The 18,999-nt window shown below is 33.4% G+C and overlaps 1 protein-coding gene across 1 annotated transcript in view; it reads right to left on the bottom strand.

Moving 5' to 3' along the window:
- TUSC3 (tumor suppressor candidate 3) overlaps positions 1–18,999 on the bottom strand; it is a 115,181-nt gene that overhangs the window by 63,823 nt on the left and 32,359 nt on the right. Inside the window, exons 2-5 of the mRNA XM_050337620.1 lie at positions 18,117–18,286; positions 8,193–8,310; positions 5,720–5,860; positions 5,018–5,158 (exon numbers count right to left, since the gene is read on the bottom strand). Coding sequence (XP_050193577.1) covers positions 5,018–5,158; positions 5,720–5,860; positions 8,193–8,310; positions 18,117–18,286 — 570 coding nt within the window. The remainder of the gene's footprint in view (positions 1–5,017; positions 5,159–5,719; positions 5,861–8,192; positions 8,311–18,116; positions 18,287–18,999) is intronic.

Below are 18,999 nucleotides of genomic sequence, written 5' to 3'. Positions count from 1 at the left end.
ATACAATTCAAGGATAGGGATATAACACAGAAGCAAAGACAATGGATTTCTTTATCTTTAAATGTGCATCTCTAAAACCATCAACTATAGGAAGAAAAGGAAATTAATAATCAGCATTTATTGCTGTTCTTTTGAGATGCCTATCTACTCACACAGAAGAACCTGACTTCTTCTATGTGTATCTTTGAATAAAACATGACTTTTTTTATCCTCATTCCCAGAAAGAGATGAAGAAGCCACTAGTAGCCATAACACCCTTCAAGCTCTGTTAGACCAGTAACTGATGATCAATGTACTATGTGGTATAGATACTGTGGAGTGTATCAACACAAAACATTTCTCATACCCACTAGCTGTTCTGAGAACAGTAAACACATGCTTTATCTCCTCATTCAAGTGACCTATTTTGCCCAATACAGTCAGTTCCTAGGGAGCTGCCTTCTAATCTGAGCACAGATTTTGCCTTCCAAGATTCCATAGGTATATAGGCAAATCTGAAGTATACACATAAAATATAACTGAAAATTATATGCAGAAAACCACAGTGACAGCCTAGTAAAGTAAGTGCTTTCAAAAGACCCCTAGTTGCCCACATTCTAGCCAACATAACAAATAAACTGTCAGCACAAGTACTGTTGTCTAAAATGAAGCCATTCCTTATCTAAAATGTTAGAAGCTTGCCTAGTTTATACTGTTTGACCTTTTCTTCTGCCTGCTTAAGAAATTAAGAGTCCTGACAAGTGTCTGAATTGCTTCTTGTTATCAGCATAAAAGGACACAACTCTGCAAATATCTGAGGACAGAAGTCCTTCCTCATCTTGGTGTTGGCATGTCAGAGGGAAAAATATCCATAGATTAATAGCAGAATTTGAATTAAAGTCTAAGATAATCTAGGGGATAAAGAATGCATGTGATCTCAAAAGACATCTTATGCACTGTGACTCAGTCATCCGGGTTTGTCATTCTAAAAGTCTTCTGGGTGATGTTGCAAATGAAAATGCCTAAGGCATACAAGATACTACCAGAGTCTGCAGTGCTTCAGTGAGGGGATGAAACCGCAAATATTGCCGCTGCAAAATCTAATGCTGAGGACAAAGCCAATTTAATGGTTTTGTGTGAACTGACATTGCAATTAATGTGTGAGATGAAAGCTCTGGTCTTGCTTCTGAAAGTCTACCAAAACTAGTTGATGGATCATGCATTCCTAAATATTCTCCTAAAACAGTGCTGGAAATATTGTCTATGAGACAACATGTTGGTATCAATGGAGTTATTGAATAAAAACTCAGTTAACCTTTCTGGGATCCTCTGCTGTGCTAGCAAAAACAGAATTTTATGCTGAGAATTTTCTTCTAATTTTTAGCAATAGATCATTCAATTGGGTAGAGAGGCAATATACTTTTTCATTTACATAAAAAGTATTCAACATTTGGGAAAATAAAAGTTCTTCAAAGCAAACTAAGAAGCTCTAAAAAAGCAAGAAAAAGCAAACTAGAGAGTTCTCTGTTTGCAATGATACAGTTTTCAGTCACTGAGTCCCAGGATCTTTATGAAAAAGTTTCAGTTGAAATTAAAAAATGTTATTTTAAATTTAATGAATTAATGCTAATGAATGCTAGTTAATGAATGCTAGCTACCTAGCAGTACAACACCTCCCAAAAAACAATCAAAACACAAACCTATACCTTTTAGAAAAGAGTTTCCATGCTTTCTCAATTCTTTATCACCTGAGAAATAGAACTGCCAATAAGGAACAAGATAATTGCCTATACTTCTGTTAAAAACATGGGCCTCCTGTAGTTTTTATGCACCTTGCCAGACTTTCTCTGTTTTGTTTTTTAAAGTTCAAAGAGGAAAAAATATTAATGAAGAAATATATTTATTTAAAATTAAACCCTTATTTCTTATTTATACCCTTCATAAAAAGCATCTTACTAGACACTATCTTCTCCATTTTTCTTTTTAATGAGCTCTTATCAAAAAAGAAGCATTAAGACTTACTGGTAGAAAAAGAAGCATATCTAAGGGAATCATAACTACATGATAACTTAGAATGAATATATTAATGACTGCCCATTTTCTTCTATGAATTGTAACATATTTTATTTATTAACTGAGGTCATCTGTGCAAAAGCCTGCAGTCTGGAGTCCTTGTTGATTTCTTCAAAAAGAAGTTAAAAAATTAACTTGCATGTCTGGGTAGATCTGAATAAAACCAAAAGGATTTGTGGTAACTGTATGATCTTTGACAAAACATCATTTTGCAGACTATGGGGCTTTTAAAACATTGCGAAGTCAAAAGGACAATAACAATTAAAATAGTGAAGCACTGGCTTAGTGCCATGATTAATTACTATATACTTTCAGATATAAGAACATTTTCTAAAACATCCTTTCAGTACTATTAATTTTTAAAGTAACCAGAATTTTACAGGAAATAGTATTAGCAATGACATAGAATGGCATTAATGCCATTTTAGTCCCTTGCTTTTTGATACAATCAGCAGGATAGCAATTACTGAATGGCATTAACAGAATTTCTTTAAATATTTGATTCCATTTGAACACTGAACCTGTCCACAGGACTTCAGTTGAATGTGATTATAGGTTTTCTACATTGCAATTTACAGTTACATTCAGATGCAATGTTCAGCTGCCAAGCTGCTGCTAAGGAGAACAGCAAATATTCTAAGAAAGAATTGATGTGTTAATTTTATTCATTAGGAAGTTAATTATGTCTTCAACTATTTATTGAATGCAGTTTGTAACAGAATACTTCTATGATTTCAAGAACTCATTTTTAACCTCTGCAAGACAAAAAAACCAATTCTCCCAAAAACATTCAAACATTAAACTTTTGATCTGAAACTCTGAAATATAAATTGAAATGAAATTACTGTCTCCAGAGATACAATGCATGGTTAAACAAAGGAAATACCAATGATTCCATATCTTTATTTGATTTTTGACACAAATATCTATTTTGGTGTGTCAATTATTGTTTCACTCAGGTTGTTACTAAAGATTAGGAGTCCAAAAAATGCTAGACTGATACATATCAAATGTGAGTTTTCTGATGGTAGTACATTTTTAAAAAGTATTATCATCAAAAAAACGCTGTAATCTACAAAAATATATGAAACTAAACATGACAGACTTACTTTGGAAGAGAAATATCAAAACCCTGTGCTAGAGCTCAGGATACTCCAAATGACATCCTGCAACAAAGAAGACATTCTGCCCCTGGCTCTCCAAATCAAAAGGAAACATCATTCTACCTGAAAACTAGTCCTACAGGAGGTTTATTTGAAAATTTGTTCTTTATTCCTACCTTACTGTGTGGTGTAGTTTAACAAACTGCTTAAAGAATGCATGCCAAGTGCACTAGTAGGAAAAGCTATGATAGCACATGAGAGAAAAGAGTATTATCAGTAGCCACTACTCAAGAGAAATGCCAAATATCAGCGAATTCTGGACAAAGAGCTTTCTTTAAGATCTTATTAATAATTCATTAAATAAAAATTAATTAGTGCTTAACAGGTACTAGGTAACTTTATCTTTGAACTTGTGTAATAAAGGTTGCCAAAGGCCCATCAGCTGAAAGTATCACAAAAAGAAGATATCTTCTCATATTGTTGAATCAGAGCAGATTAGCAAACCATCAATATGATAGCTTTGAAAAGGCAAAACTGATTATAGGATACATCAGTAACCTTCTTCTAGCAGAGCTAAAATACAAAGAACTATAAAATAGTCCAGGTTAAAAGATACCCCAAAAGACCACGCATTCATGGGAAAGGGAGCCTAGATTACAACTAAAATATGAATGGTGATGCACAAATAAACTCATATTCTATCCACAATCGTAGCCATGTGCTTTCAAGAAAGGTCAATTCATATTGATTCAAGTTGAGAAAAATCTTTTAAATGATCAAAGGAATAAATAATAATTTCAATGGCAAAAAAAAAAAGTTTGGTTTATATTGTGCAAAACACACGGACAAAATTTTTACAGTACTGCTCTCAATTGATAAAACTACTAGTACAGAAGGAAGGAGTTCTATTAGGCAGTAAAATGATGAACTGGACTTGATAATCCCAGACACCTTTCTAGTGTTGATAACCATGCTCCTGATGCCATGTCCCTGAAAATTAAACCTCAGATGCTGTTCCTCAGATTTTTCCTCTTCTGTCAGTTACAATGACACCAGAGTAATGAGTCCTTACTGATACACCCTAACCATCTTCTACCATCCTTCCATACTATTGCCTATCTAAAACTGAGACAGCTGACTATGCTGCACAGTCCATATTTTTCATCACTCTATTCAGTTATTTGAAAACTGTGATAGACATAAACACACTGCAACACACTATTAACTAAATTAAACCTTAATTCATTATTTATGGGTTTGAGGATTTAGTCGACTAATATTTCAAAACAGACTTGGCTAGATCTAGTCTGTCCTCAGAGTTAAGACTCTAAGATCATCCTATTCTCATTTAGGTTAACTGTAGAATGTTAAGGTCAGTACTACTGAAATCAGTTTTGGAAAGAATTCCCCCTTTGTTTCTCAGATATTTTATCATTGTCTTATAAACATATAAAGTCTCTGTTACTTTTCTCAATCTTTCATCACTTGAAAGTGATGGTCTGACACCAGTATCTACACTAAATCAATCATAACATTATTGATTTTACCAAAAAAGGGCAAGTCGAACCTCAGCCATACATATCAGTAACATTTGTTTTTGAAAATATTGTCATATTAAAGTTCAAACAAAAATCTGCAGCTATCAGAGAGTTTGATAATTTTCAGTAAGTCACTGATAGTAACTGATACTCACTGCTTATGAGAATTAGACCCAAAATCTAGATTATCAATCTTTTTCTGATAGTATCATTCTGAACAATGTATTAATGCCATAGCTTTTAATTTACCGTGCAAGTAATGAAGACATATATGCTAGGATAAGAAACTAATAAAAAGCAAATTAGTAAGGAAAATCTGCATACCAGAGCTGCCATGGCCCAGCCAGTTTTGTTGTAGATGAACTCTAAATTATTTCTTCGTAGATACAACAAGCCACCAACAAGAGATACCAGAAGAGCCAGTGCAATTGTACCAGAATAGTTAGGGGGCCTGAACACTCTAATCTGGAAAAGATAAATGCAAATACAGATGGTAATAAATGCACACATACAGATCATCTGCCATTTAGATAAATATGGATCATCTAAAATCTGGTTTCAAAGTCAGCATGACTAATCCCTAAATATATTTAAATAAGAAAAAACAGTACTTGCTTTAATAAGCACATAATATGAAAAAACTTTATGCATAATTCTGAACTTTTCAACTCTGAAACATTATTTCTTCAACAGATTTGCAGGTTGTATCTGAATTAGAAGCAGCTACATTCAAATCTTTTTGTTTTGTACATAGTCTTGCAAAGCACATTTTACTTCTTAACAGCTAATTATCACTGCTTGTTTTCATCCAGAATAAGACTACATAAAATTTAACAAAGCAAGAATGGAATATAATCTGCAAACTACAGAAGTTACCATTAGTGCCATGAATGTTATTTTTTTTATTGTGTTCTAGAACCTTCACTTGACAAAAAAAAATTTAAGGAAAGATGGAATTTGTCATCAGCCTGTCTCAGACTACAAAGATACATCTGGTTTCAACTTTTAAAATGTTGAAAGACTTACATGAACATCTGTTCTGTCAGCTATCCATTTAGCTAGTTGCTCAGCTGCAAATCCAATTCTCTGCAGGTCAAATGTGTCAGCTCTCTTGGGTTTACCTTTTGGAGGAAAATGCATGAAAGTCGGAGCAGAGTTCATATTCAACTACAAAATCAGGAAAAACAGTAGGAAAAAAAGAATTAGTAACTATCTGCAAAATACAACAACACAGTATCCTCAATAATGCAAGCCTAATTAACACAAAAATATTATTTGCCTCCATACATAACATTTTTAATACATCTTCATGTATAGTCCTCCAAAAAGAATGCTCAGAATATTCCCTCCAGTAGATTCTTCAGGATGTTTAATTATTCAGAGTATTTCACCCACAAGCTTTTCTGAGTAAGAGTATCTTATGCTTTAAAGTTTTCACATGCTGTAAGATCCTTCCTGTAACTGGTAAAAGAGAGACCTGCACTCATCCAATCTATTAAAGTATATTAGGGAGACATTCTAAAGGAGTAAAGTAGCTTGACATTGTTTCCCTTGCCCAGCTCTGACAAATCCAAAGTTAACTAAACTATTCATCTAGCCTTCTACTGGTTGCAAGACCTACTAACCACAAGTGACTAGTCTTCTTTGAATTATAATTTTCCCTAGAAACTCTTAATTCATGTGTTGATGCCACTGGAACCATTCACAGAATATATAAAAAAACCTCAAAGGTGATAAACAGATTTACGTTTACATTTGCCACTTAAAATTTTGACTTCAACTCTGCTAGGTGCTAGAGGAGAATACAATTTTACTATACAAAATTCCTCCATATTCAGCAACACCTCAGAAACAGTGCAATAAAGCCCTTTAGAAAATGAAAATAAATAAAATCAGGGGAAATACTTAAAGATGATGCAATAGGGATGTCTTTAAACAAAAAAGGCAGAGTAAGCCTGCTTGTTTCATTCCTGAAAAAGAAATTTTATATCACATTACCAAAACTTAATCTTTAATCAAGTACAAAACTGAATTTTTCAACAGAAATTACTATTAAAACATTTTTAATCTAAGGAAAAAAATAGCTCTCTTCTTTATTGAGCTGTTTTGGAAATGAAAAATATTCCAAGAAAGGCTAAGACAAATGTTGTGAAACAGTTAAATGAAATATGAGATATAGAAACATGCTGAGATGCAGACACCTTCTGACATTTGATAGAGTTTGGGGGTAGTTGGTCTGGAACTACTTTACCATTTCTATGTAAATAGAGTAAAAGCTAAAAAATGCAAATCACATTACCTTGTGAGGTTTATGGCATCAGTATTACATGACTTGTTTGTATGCATAAATGTATGGTCAGAATTTCCCCCAAATCCACCTTAAAACACTCATTAGTACAATATATTCTTAACACCACATCTCTAAAACTGGTAGAAACCTTACATATTTATGTTTAATTTCATCTACATGTAAACATGCTTTAAATGCATACCATTCAAAGTAAAGCTGGATCTGTGTCCTGTTACACAAGGAATAGGTTGAATTGGATTATTCTAACATCTATTGATTGGTTTAAGGCCAGATCAAACAAGGTATTTTGTATTATAGGTTAGTTACAATAATACAAGTTGTTGTAAATCAAATCTTTAATTTGTAAAGTAAAATCTTAAGCCACTAATAACCATTCTTTACATAATACATTCTAATATTTCAACTAGAAGTAAAAATATTCATTAAAAATAGTAATTAAACTTTTAATATTTATTTTCAAAATTTGTAACTTTAATTTTTCCCCTGAACGTTTTAACTCACATACTTCACCAAAAGGTGTTTAAAATATATGGAGAACTTCAAAGCTTTTAAATCCTCTTAATCTGTATTTTTAGCTTCAATCAATGGATAAATATCAAAGAAAATCATGTCAGTATTTAGTATTAATTTTCAAGGGATGAATTTTGCCTTGACTACTCAGTTTAAAAGGAGACAAACTATACTCCAACAGCCGATTTGTCACTCCTCATAGTCAATATATAAAATGTAAACCATCCTCTTCTCTTTTCCCTGAAGAACTTCCAGGCTAATTCAAATATTACTGAAGTTGAAGAATATTGTATCACATGAAAGCCATTAAAAGTCTCTTTTAGTTAAGAGCTTTTTACCTCTAAAGAGAAAATAAAGGAAATTTTAAAGGCAAATGTTACTTGCAACATTCTTCATTCTAAAAAGTTACTTTAACAATTGTTTGGGAAAAAGGTTCATACGTATACTGAAATCAATAAACAAAGATTATAAACTACCCTTGCAAAAACTAGAAGTGGTTATTGGTAGAATTTGTCTTTGTTAATGTCATAGAAACTGCAGCGTTTTTAACCAGTAGGAAATTGTATACAAAACACAGAGCTACACACCTACATACAGAAAATAATTCGTCTTGCATTATTTGGCAAATCAACATGTAGTTCTAAAAATTAACAATGCTTTATAATGTCCAACATTTACCTGTTGAAAAACATCTGCCCCTTCATCATAATCCACTATAGTGAAAAACAGTTTGTTTGAAAAAGCAGATGAATAGCGCCATGAATTAGCCAGTACTTGATATTCTTCATTAGCTTGCCTGTTAAGGAAAAGAAACAAATGTACATCCAAGTGGCATTCACTGGCAAAAAATATGCTATAACTAGCTGCAACAGTTAGATTATATTTTCAGTATCATTCTCAACACCCATACTATCAATTCAAAGGTTTCAGCTAGTTATGCAACTCTTTGCTTCAAACTTGTCTTCTCCAAAATTGTAAGACGTGTTAAGTTAAACTATACCAGAGACATTCCAAGATGATATTAAGAAAAAATAACGTTTTCCATATTTAAAAGTCTCAGAAAACAGGAGTGGTCTGAGTGGTAAGTGTAATGAAGATCTGCTAAGAGATTCATGCAAGCAAATGTCTATGTTGCCCTTGATTACAGTACCAGGATTTACTTGCTGGAAACAGCTACAAATGATGAATTCTGAAACCACAAACAACACAGAATTATAAAAGTAGTAGTCTTCCTAAAACAGCAGAGCCACAAAAAGAGAGCCAAAGAAACTGCTAAGCACTTGGGAAATGATCCTAACCAAATAAACAGTAGGCTTCTAAGTAGCGTAATAAACTCCAGATTATTTCTCTAAAACTTGTTTTAAAAGTGATAAATTTTGTAGAACATATAGGATTAAGTATCAACACTAGAAGGTGATTTGCTACAACTGAAATATGTCAGAAAGCCTCCTCTTGGCTTTACTCATGGGTCTATAATCAGGTCAGATTTTTTCAAGGTTTTGCTTGTTCTCCTGTTCTTTTTAGATAAAAATTAAAAAAAAAAAAAAAAAAAAAAAAACAAACAAAACCTCCCAAAAAACCCCAAATAAAACCCCACCACAATAAATTCAAAACACAACAAACTCTCCCCAAAAAAGTAAAACAAAAAAACTTTGCCAAAAGGAAGGGAAAGGGAATTAATTCCAAGAGAATAATCCTGAGATCTTTATCAGCAGAGGCATTCTCTAAACACACAGAAATATAAAACCACAGGTTCTTCAAAAGGACAAATCTATACCAACAAAAAAATTCTGAGACAAAAAAATGAAAGAATGGTTGCAGTACTTCTTATTTACACAGGTTCCTTTGCTAATTTCCACATTACTATTTAATCAAATAGTCCAAACCAGGATTTTAGCACTTGGCAACTCAACTTTGCATATAGCAAGATACATAAGTAGTATAAATAAATGTATTCTGCAGCTTTTCTCAAAACAGTGTATCCAGAAAAACAGTTTTATGTGTTTGATGGTGCAGAAAAGTTTATTTAAGAGTTTTAAATTCAACAATCTGTTTGTTGCAAGAGAAACTCTGCATTAAATGTACAGAAGAGAAAACAAAAAAAGGGAAGTGCATTACAGGACCACAGATATCCCAAGACCTTCACCATTTGCTCATAACTGAGATCAATTTTAGGCATGACATATATTACATACAAACTCCAGCACAGTTCTGTAGTATTAAGAAATACAACGTACATGAAAAAAACTGTCAAAAAATTAAAATTAAAAAAATGAAAAAGTTAAAATGAAAATTCATGACCCTTTACTTCCACAAAGAATAATTAGCATGAAGCACAATAAAACTCGACTTTCAACCTCACTACCTGACTTGGTAAAATTTGCTACTTAACACCCTTATTAAACAGGCAGTTTGTAATTAAAAAAAAAAAAAAGTGATTTACTCATTAGTTGTTTATTTCTAGAAACAGATATCACTAAGCAGGCTAACATATTCACCGTCATCCTGAAGAGGGCAGTCAGACAACATCAAAGGAATGCTTTAAAATCTTAAGCACTATCTGTAGTGCACTCTTCTGATAAGCCTGCTGTATTAAAGCTGAACCATTTTTATTATAAGAACAAGATAAAAATCATGTCATCTTGATACCATCATTCTTCTTCGTCTACCTTTCACTTGTGATGAAACAATATTTCTGGAAAATTCAGATACTCCATCCATTCAGATGCCCCATTATTTGAGAGGACTCTTGTTCTCACTAATCTCAATGCATTTTGCATCTTCAAACTATTTTGAATTAATATAATAGATATAAAGTATAATTTTTCAAAAGGTTGCCTTAGATTTTCTGTAACAGAGTCAAAGCAAAATTTCATCCTCACATTGAAAATAACAATTCTGTAATACATCTTCATAGCAGATCTTGAGGGGTGTGGAGAAGAAAGAATGAAACAAAGAGCAACAGGAATACAAAGTTAAAGGATTACCATATACAGAATTGAAGATCGTTCTACACTATACATTCTCCGACTGATACAATGCTGATACAATCACATTAATAATTTTCTGTAGCACTGGTTCATTCCCATAACAGTAAAAAGCACACTCACCTGATTGAAAAAAATTCACTCTTCAATTAACAACAGACAGTATCAACTCCATCACTTTTTATCTACCTAGCTCTATAATTAGTTCATACCCATTTTATCAGTTTATTTCTATGAAGCAAAGTTAATTATACAAAATTGCTATAATAATTATATGAAACACTATAAAGGCATAAAGTAAAGAACTACATTTGGCTTGAACTCATCAGAAAAATATATTAGCACTTTCTTCTTTGCAGGATTTTTTGATATATGGAGAACATTTGAATGCTACTGCTATTATAATCACCTCTTAAGAATTTCATTATACCAGCAACACAGGAACTAGTAACAACAACAGTAATATTGACCAGCTACCAGAAAACAGTGGCTAGATCAAGGGGAATGCTACTATTAGATTTACTCAGAAAATTCAATATACTGGAAAGTAAGCTGCTAAGCAAATGCTCTACAAAAATTCTTCCATTACGCAAGAGGTGCTCATGAAATATTAAAAGTTTTATTTAAAAAGATTAATTACGTGGGTGTCTATGGCAGTTAATCAGATTTGTATAGCTTGAGCTATATTTAATGAGATTAATTTTATTCTATTAGTCTGACATTACAGTAAGGAAAACACAAATGGGATATTAGGAAAAGAATAAGACTGTGGAATTATCTGACAAACAAAGCAGTTAAAGCATTATTTTCTGGCACACTATGGACTGTACAAAATACTTACATATGTACAGTTGGCACAAAGTGCACTATCAGGTCACCTACCTGTTCTTATCCATCTGTTTAAACTGTTTAAACTGTAAACTGTGAACAATACTACAATTTACTTCCACAACAACTTTTGGCTTTTATTTGGAGTGGTGTTTCCAAAACTAAAACAAAGGGTTAAATGCATATTTTGATGTCTTCTGAGTGTCAAGACGACAAATTCAGAATGCTTATTTGATTTTAATTTTGTTTAGGGTGACTCATAATGTCTTCATGGAAAGCACTGAAAAATCTACATATGTGTCCAGAAAATTCACCAGACATAATAGAGTGTATGGACCTCGTTAAAAACCACACTGGTTTTGCAATCTAGCTAAAGGGGAAAGCAAGCTAAAATCCATGTTATTCTATTTACAGCATCACATGAAATTTTCAATATTCTACAGATGAAAAGAAGCTTTGAGGTCCTATTTCATAAAAGCTGAAAAGTAAAAAAATAAAGAATTTTGATCACAGGAAGAATAAGGAGTTTCTTATGATTCAAGTAGAAAATTACTGCCTTGTTAAACAGGACTCATCAGCACTTCTATCAAGATCCTGAAGTACACAGGAAAAGCAATGGCTTAACTTTCAACAGCTCCTTCTACATTTCCTATTCCTGCACTGAACAAAAGTTCAAATCATAGTTCCCTCTCACTACATTTAAGAGACCTGTCAACAATTTTTCTCACTACCTGCTCTTGACCAAGTGGTAAAAAAAAACCCCAACAAAACAGAAAGACAAAAAAACGCCCAACAAAACAGAAAGACAAAAAAACGCCCAACAAAACAGAAAGACAAAAAAACCCCAACAAAACAGAAAGACAAAAAAACGCCCAACAAAACAGAAAGACAAAAAAACCCCCAACAAAACAGAAAGACAAAAAAACCCCCCAACAAAACAGAAAGAAGAACAAAACAGAAGACCCCAACAAAACAGAAAGACAAAAAAAAACCCCAACAAAACAGAAAGACAAAAAAAACCCCAACAAAACAGAAAGACAAAAAAACCCCCAACAAAACAGAAAGACAAAAAAAAACCCCAACAAAACAGAAAGACAGAGGATCCTGTTTCTTCTTTCTGATGATGCCTCCTTGACTGTCAACTCTTTTTGCTGTTGATACTCTTGGATTGGCTACTTGAAAACACATCTCTTTTCTGAGATATATTTTTTAGCAGGAAAAACAAAGAATTCCTCTCTTTTCCAAATTAAAAAATCACCTCTTGGAGGTCTCATTAATAGGGTAGATGTTGACAAAAGCATGAGGAATCTGTTCTCTCATATATTTTGCTATTTCCTTCCATGCACTGAGTTAACAGCAGAAGGCAACTACATTCAGAGACCTTTATGAAACACATACTACAACATTAATCTCAAAACTTAAAAATACAAAAACTGTAAGTTGAATTATAAACTAAACTTTTAGATACACCTGTAAGAAGGACTAGCTTAAGCAGTTAACTCTGAGCCCATTCTGCAGCAGGCTTTCTTCAGCAACTACAAGCTTGTTCCAAAAGATGCCATTAATAATTTCTGACAGAATTCAATCTTGTCACTCAAACTAGACCAAAGTAGTCTTTAGAAAACATGTGCCACATCTGAAAAATTGAACCATCTCCCCCATATTCTATATATTTTTTAATACAATCTACATGTACATTTATACACAGACATGTATTTATACATACACATCCAAAACTTCAGCTAATGGGAGTAATCACTGCTCCTTTCAATATACCAAAACTTCCAATGCTTTTAAAAATACAATAGTCTGGTCAACATGGATGAAGAAAATTACTGGCTACCCAAACTCCTCTGCATTACCAGCCACCTCCATCTTTCTTCTTCATAAATTCTCTTTACACGGTCTTTGCAAAACTGTGTTTTCTAAGAATCTGGAAGCAGGTTTGTTATTCCACTGTAAAATAGTATTAAACATCGTCTAGAACTGAAACAAAACAGTTTTCAGCTAGTGCAGTTTACAAGTTTGTCTTCACAAGTGATCATCTGCCATTACTATAGTCTTTCTCTGTTGCCTTTCCCCATTTTTCTCCTGATCATTTATGATGCTAATTCTAGGCTTCGATCTCGATTTGCTATAATTCAAACAGGCTCACTTACCTCTTTAAAGGAAACATTTGGGAATTCACAGGCATAAACAAGCGCAGTAGAAAGTATGCAAACCAAAATCTGTTTCAAGTAGTTTTAAATTCACAGAGAGATGTACTTGTCTAATTTACATATTTTAACCATTGTCTTATAACAAACTAGTGGCACAGGTCAATGTATAGAGCCTATCCACTGAAACTCAGAATCTTTAGCCTCTGCTCTGATCTTTTCAAGGAACACTAAGGAAAAAAAAAAAACCACCACAAAATATGCACCTTTTGTGATGGGTTTCAGCTGTTGAGGAAAAGCTCAAGTGACCAGTTTCATTTTTCTGACCCAAATATCCTTTGCTAAATGAAAATACCCCAGAAATTAATTTGCAAAATGAACCAGACAAAAATGTGAGCTGTTTGGTGACAAACAAGATGCCTCCGATATGCACCTGTACTCAAAGCAGAGATGGTTGCTTCTGCCAGTCAGATGAGAGAAGCAGAGTAAAAGTAAAATAAAATTGGAAAGTAAAATAAAAGACCTTATATAATTTCCTTATGGAGTTTTCAGATGGTACATCAACAAAAACCAAAAGAGAATGAGTTAATTATAAGAATGAAAGAAGCAGAGGAGCAGTCAGCATCAGCAGGATAGAGCTAAAGCTCATGGGCAGCTGAAAAATCAAGTGGAGCCTGAGGTCACTGAAGTCTGGTTGGTAAAAAGGTGCTGACCACTTTAGGAAAATGTGGTGAGAATAAAATGGGAGAGCAGACTGCAAGATGCAAGAAGATGAAAAGTAGAGAAGCTGAAAGCAAATTTTTGCCTATAAATGCATTCAAGTCAATGTAGAAGTTACCAATTACTGAGAAACAGTCTCCTCATCTCTCTGAAGATACTGCTATCAGAATGAACATTCTTTTCTCCTCCTTACATACAATAGTAATATTTTCCTTAGTAGTGTAACTGATGTGGGTAACAGAGATAAACTATCTAGCTGAGTGAGGACCTAAACACCAAGGGAAAAAGGTAGCTGGTCTTATATCCTAAATCATCATTGTTCAGAGGTAGATTATTTCTGACTGCTCATCCAAACTGATTCATCATCACAATGCATCAAGGGGTCCTTTAGGATTTGCTTCCAATGTGTAGTTGCCGAGTATATGCACCAGGAACAGCAATAACAGGTAAAGTCAATTAAGACTAACCAAGTTTAATTTCCTGGAACTAAAACAGTTTAATCAAATGCATTTCCAAACACGCATGGAAAAATTCCCCCATCTTAAGCCATTTGTGTTATTGTTAATTCATCTCCCAACAACAGCTATGATCATATTGAACTTAAATAACTCTGTCAACTGAAAAACTGACTACTAACACAACTGTGAAGGCATCAGATAGCTTTCAATACTCTTTTAGATCAGTACATTGAAACTTGTTTGTTGTTTAAACTTGTTAGATGAAAAATCTTAACTCTAAATTCTGCTTTAGGATAAATACAGAATTTCCTTGAAAAAAAACATCTAGAGGCATGACTAGAGGCTCTACTAACATGTATACAGAGCTGCAGGTTTTCATAAGCCTTCATGTGTTAGGACTAGATTAATTCAGACAAGATTGACTGAAAGTTTATTTTTTACATACCAAAGCTTCATCCAAATATCTAGAGTCCCAAGGTCTTCTTGTATGTGGCATTTTAAAAGTAAGTTGATATGATTTTCATATACCTTCACAAATCACATGATTTATGTGATTGATGCTATAATGTCTTCCTTGCTGCACAAAGCAAATTACATTCTCCAAGACATATTTGGTCAGCTTTTCACATGTATGTCCTTGATATATGCATAGGTGAACTCAACCAAGTTCTATTCAAAATCTAGAACTTTTCCAGTATTAAAAAGGGTAGAAGGTTGCAGGAGGAGAGAATCCTTCCTTTATATCTCCTAGACAATGCCCAAGCTACAGTAGTTCCCAGCAATGGACAGGCACGATAGTCCTTTGTCCAGTAGAGAACGTAGATCACCAAACTGACTTTGCATTCACCTGGAATTGCAAAAGTGACACTAACCTTTTGAATGCAGGAAGCCACCTCTCCATCTGTGATACCACAATCATTCAAAACACCAGTCAGAAGAGTCATACTGATTTTACTATAAGCAGGGGCTCCTCTTATCTACAAACATTCTAAATATAATCAAACGCAAAATCAGATACTCAAAGGATATAGTGGTTTTTTTAAGATAGGACACACATGATCTCCTCCAGCCTCAAATGTGCTCATCTACAATGGCTTGCTTTAATAATCATTAGCTTTCACTGCTCTTCTCCAAAAGAGGACCACATTTCCTACTCCTGGTATTTATCCTTTTATCTTGTTATTTATTTCTCCCCCTCATTTTCTCTTTTTATGTATAATGTTGTGTTTTTCACACTTCAAATTTGACATAGCAGTATTCAACAGCCACACAAAAACATTTTTTTCACCTTTTGAAAATGCTGTGATCATGTTCTTTATTAACTAGACATTTAGAAGAGACAAAATACAGAAATGTCAAATCTAAGCACCAAAAGGAAACAACAAAAACTGGGTTTTTTTTGTAAATAGGCCTGTGGTGCATAAACTAACAAGGCTCAATTTTTAGGGGGGAAAAAAAGTTCTAATTCTTGTGACAAAGTTATTCAAAGTCAAAGATTTCAGTCTATGTGCTTTGTCATATCTGAAATATGAAATTGATTTTTTTTTTTTTATGCAATTGCTCTGAAAATATTTTGACAAGTAGCAGTTAAATCTTGGACAAAAGCACCTTCACAGAACATTCCAGATTAAGTAAAAAAAATCTATTTTTCCTTTAGGTAAATTGGCTAGTGAATAGCTAAATGCATGCATTTCAGTTCTCCATATCCTTTCAGTGCTCCTGTCCACTAATTAGGCATTGATTTGAAAATGTCGATTTTTCCTGATAATGGTTTTATGTGCAGTATGATCAACCTCACTAAATTCCTTTTATTTCCCATGAACAACTGGGTTGCAACTTCACAATTATTTAAACAAATCAAACTGAATGCCGTATGCTGATTTTTCCTTCATTTTATGCTTAAAGATTTTCAGTTGCTTCTGTACGTAGATGTCTAGTCTGGCCTATTACAAGATAAAATTTACAAGCTCTTTTTCAGAACAGTAAACAATAAGCAGTTGCAAGCAAACTTAACTTCCTTAAAAAAAAAAAAAAACACCAGTATTTATGTTGTTTTCACATGCCCTACAAAAGACCTGTATATAGCACAGGGAAAAAATTTGCTATGGCCATTATAATGACAAATACAATGACCCTTATAAAGCTGAACTTGGTTCATCTCCTGTAGCTTTATCCACTGGGTAAGAAAATAAGGAATGATTTAAAACAATATGGTAAACTTTCAACTCCTATTTCCTCTCCTAAAGTTGAACCCTGGCAACACAAAGAAGAAACAACAGCAACCAAAGGGCTGAACTAAAAATTCACTTGACTTAAGAATATTGGAAAGTTTCTGTACCTAATCCTTCACCTTCACAGTTCATATGTGGAGATTGAACTCATGGAAAGGCAATTTATACATTCTCCCTAAAAACTGACCAACAGATTTCAGTGACAGAAAATGAATCTATTAAAAAAAATAAAAACCATATACAACTACAGATACTTAAGTTAAAGTTTCTGTTGTAAATGTCCCATTCCAACACATCAGAAATCTAACAAGCTGGTATGTTTACCAACTCTGTATATAGATTAAAATGCACCTCATTAAAACCAAGAAATAATATTTCTTAATATACAGCTTGCATATTTCATAGTTCTACAGAGTATTTTACTGCCTATTTAAATATTGTTTAGAGCTCCCTGCACAATAATCCAATCTATTACTAAACAAAATGATTTCTAATGCATATTTTGGCTGAAGAAGGTTTTATTAGCACAGTTTCTGATTTAGTAAGGTAATTAAGTGCATGACTACCTTTCAGTCCCTTGGCCTTATTTGCCTGTCTATCATTAGTAATTTCTGGATTAACTTACTGAGCTAGGACTTTGCACAGAAAGATCTTGAACTTAGAAGAATACCAGAGCCACTTTAATATGTATTCTAAATGAAGCCACCAGAACATATCAAAGTGCAGAGCCAGAAAGTATCCCACAATAAGCATGTCTTTGTGGAAAAATGTGCTTGCATGTAAGAACTGTCCAAAGCTGTGAAATCACAGGGTAAGTCACATCTGCATCACAGCCTTAGACATCTCTTACTGAAGAAATCAGTAAAGTGCCGTATTATTATATGGCAATGAACCACTTCCGCCAAACAATGTCTTTGGAAAGATCGTGGTCATCTGTTAAGAAAATAAAGCTGATTTCTTAAAGAGAAAGTCTTCCTTAGCTGTGTATATTTTATTCAACTGTAATTTAAAAAACAAAACAAAACAAAAACCTGGCAGAATCCTAAAATTTGACATCTAGATTAAATGACAGTTGAAAAGATGCTGTCAAAAGCACATGAGCCTGTTGAATAGTGTGCAATCTCATGCAAAGAAAACCCTACTCAGTGTATTGCACATTGATTCAAATGTTCACTTGAAGGCTGGTGAGGAAGATGAGGAAGATCAGTAAGGTATAAATTACCTGCAAACAGAGCATTGTCGCTGTGGCTGGAGAGCAGTGAACATCACTATCACAGAGTAGTTACGAGGTGGAGCCTTCACAAACCTTCGGAATTTGTCTCCATTCATGCGGATGACTGAACGCCTTGAGCTCCACTCCATCAGCTGTTCCACTTTCTCAGCCAAAAGATTCTGTAATTGAGGACAAGGATGAGGAATGTTTAAGCTTAAAGTTTAAGTGCTTTGTACCTATATTCTGCCTTTTCACCCTCAGAGCTTATATGGACTTAAGCCAGAGGTCATATAGTTATATGGTTATAGTTATAGGTTATACATATATAGCAAAAGTGTGCTTATAGCACAATTCAGTCTTTCATGTAGACAGGGAATTTTTAAGTATTTAAAAAAGTAACTCAATGTGGTCTTAAACAAAAAGGATCCATAAAATGAAATCAAACAGGCTGCTACCAAAGGCAAAGGAGTAGAGTAAGGCTGACTGCCTTAATACAAGTTACCAGTACAGCAATCATTTAACTTATGTTATATTTATTCTATTTAGTAAAAATGAGAGTAAGATATTGTCAGTCACTCAACTATAAAGATAAAGAAAATTGTACCCACAGAGAGAGAAATAGTTACTCTATTCAGAATTTCCTACAAATACGTATCATACTGAATTTAAATTAATACAAGTTTTATATTTTGCTACAGACAGGACTGCACTGTCATATAAACCCATCTAGGTAAATTCTATTATGAGATCAATATTTTGAGTTGCTTTCAAGATTAAGAACCCCAAAATATTTAGACTGCACTACCATTGTAAAAGAAAAAAAAAAACCCTGCCTGTGTTGCTCTTCTTTTGCTTGAAAGCATTCCATGACATGAATGATTTAAAAGCAAGT

Source organism: Myiozetetes cayanensis, unplaced genomic scaffold (genome assembly GCF_022539395.1).
Source record: "Myiozetetes cayanensis isolate MyiCay16 unplaced genomic scaffold, myiCay2020 scf7, whole genome shotgun sequence".
In the NCBI taxonomy this organism is placed as follows: Eukaryota; Metazoa; Chordata; class Aves; order Passeriformes; family Tyrannidae; genus Myiozetetes; species Myiozetetes cayanensis.
The sequence above is the reverse complement of the archived record's forward strand: the minus strand, read 5'-3'. Positions and strand labels throughout refer to the sequence as shown.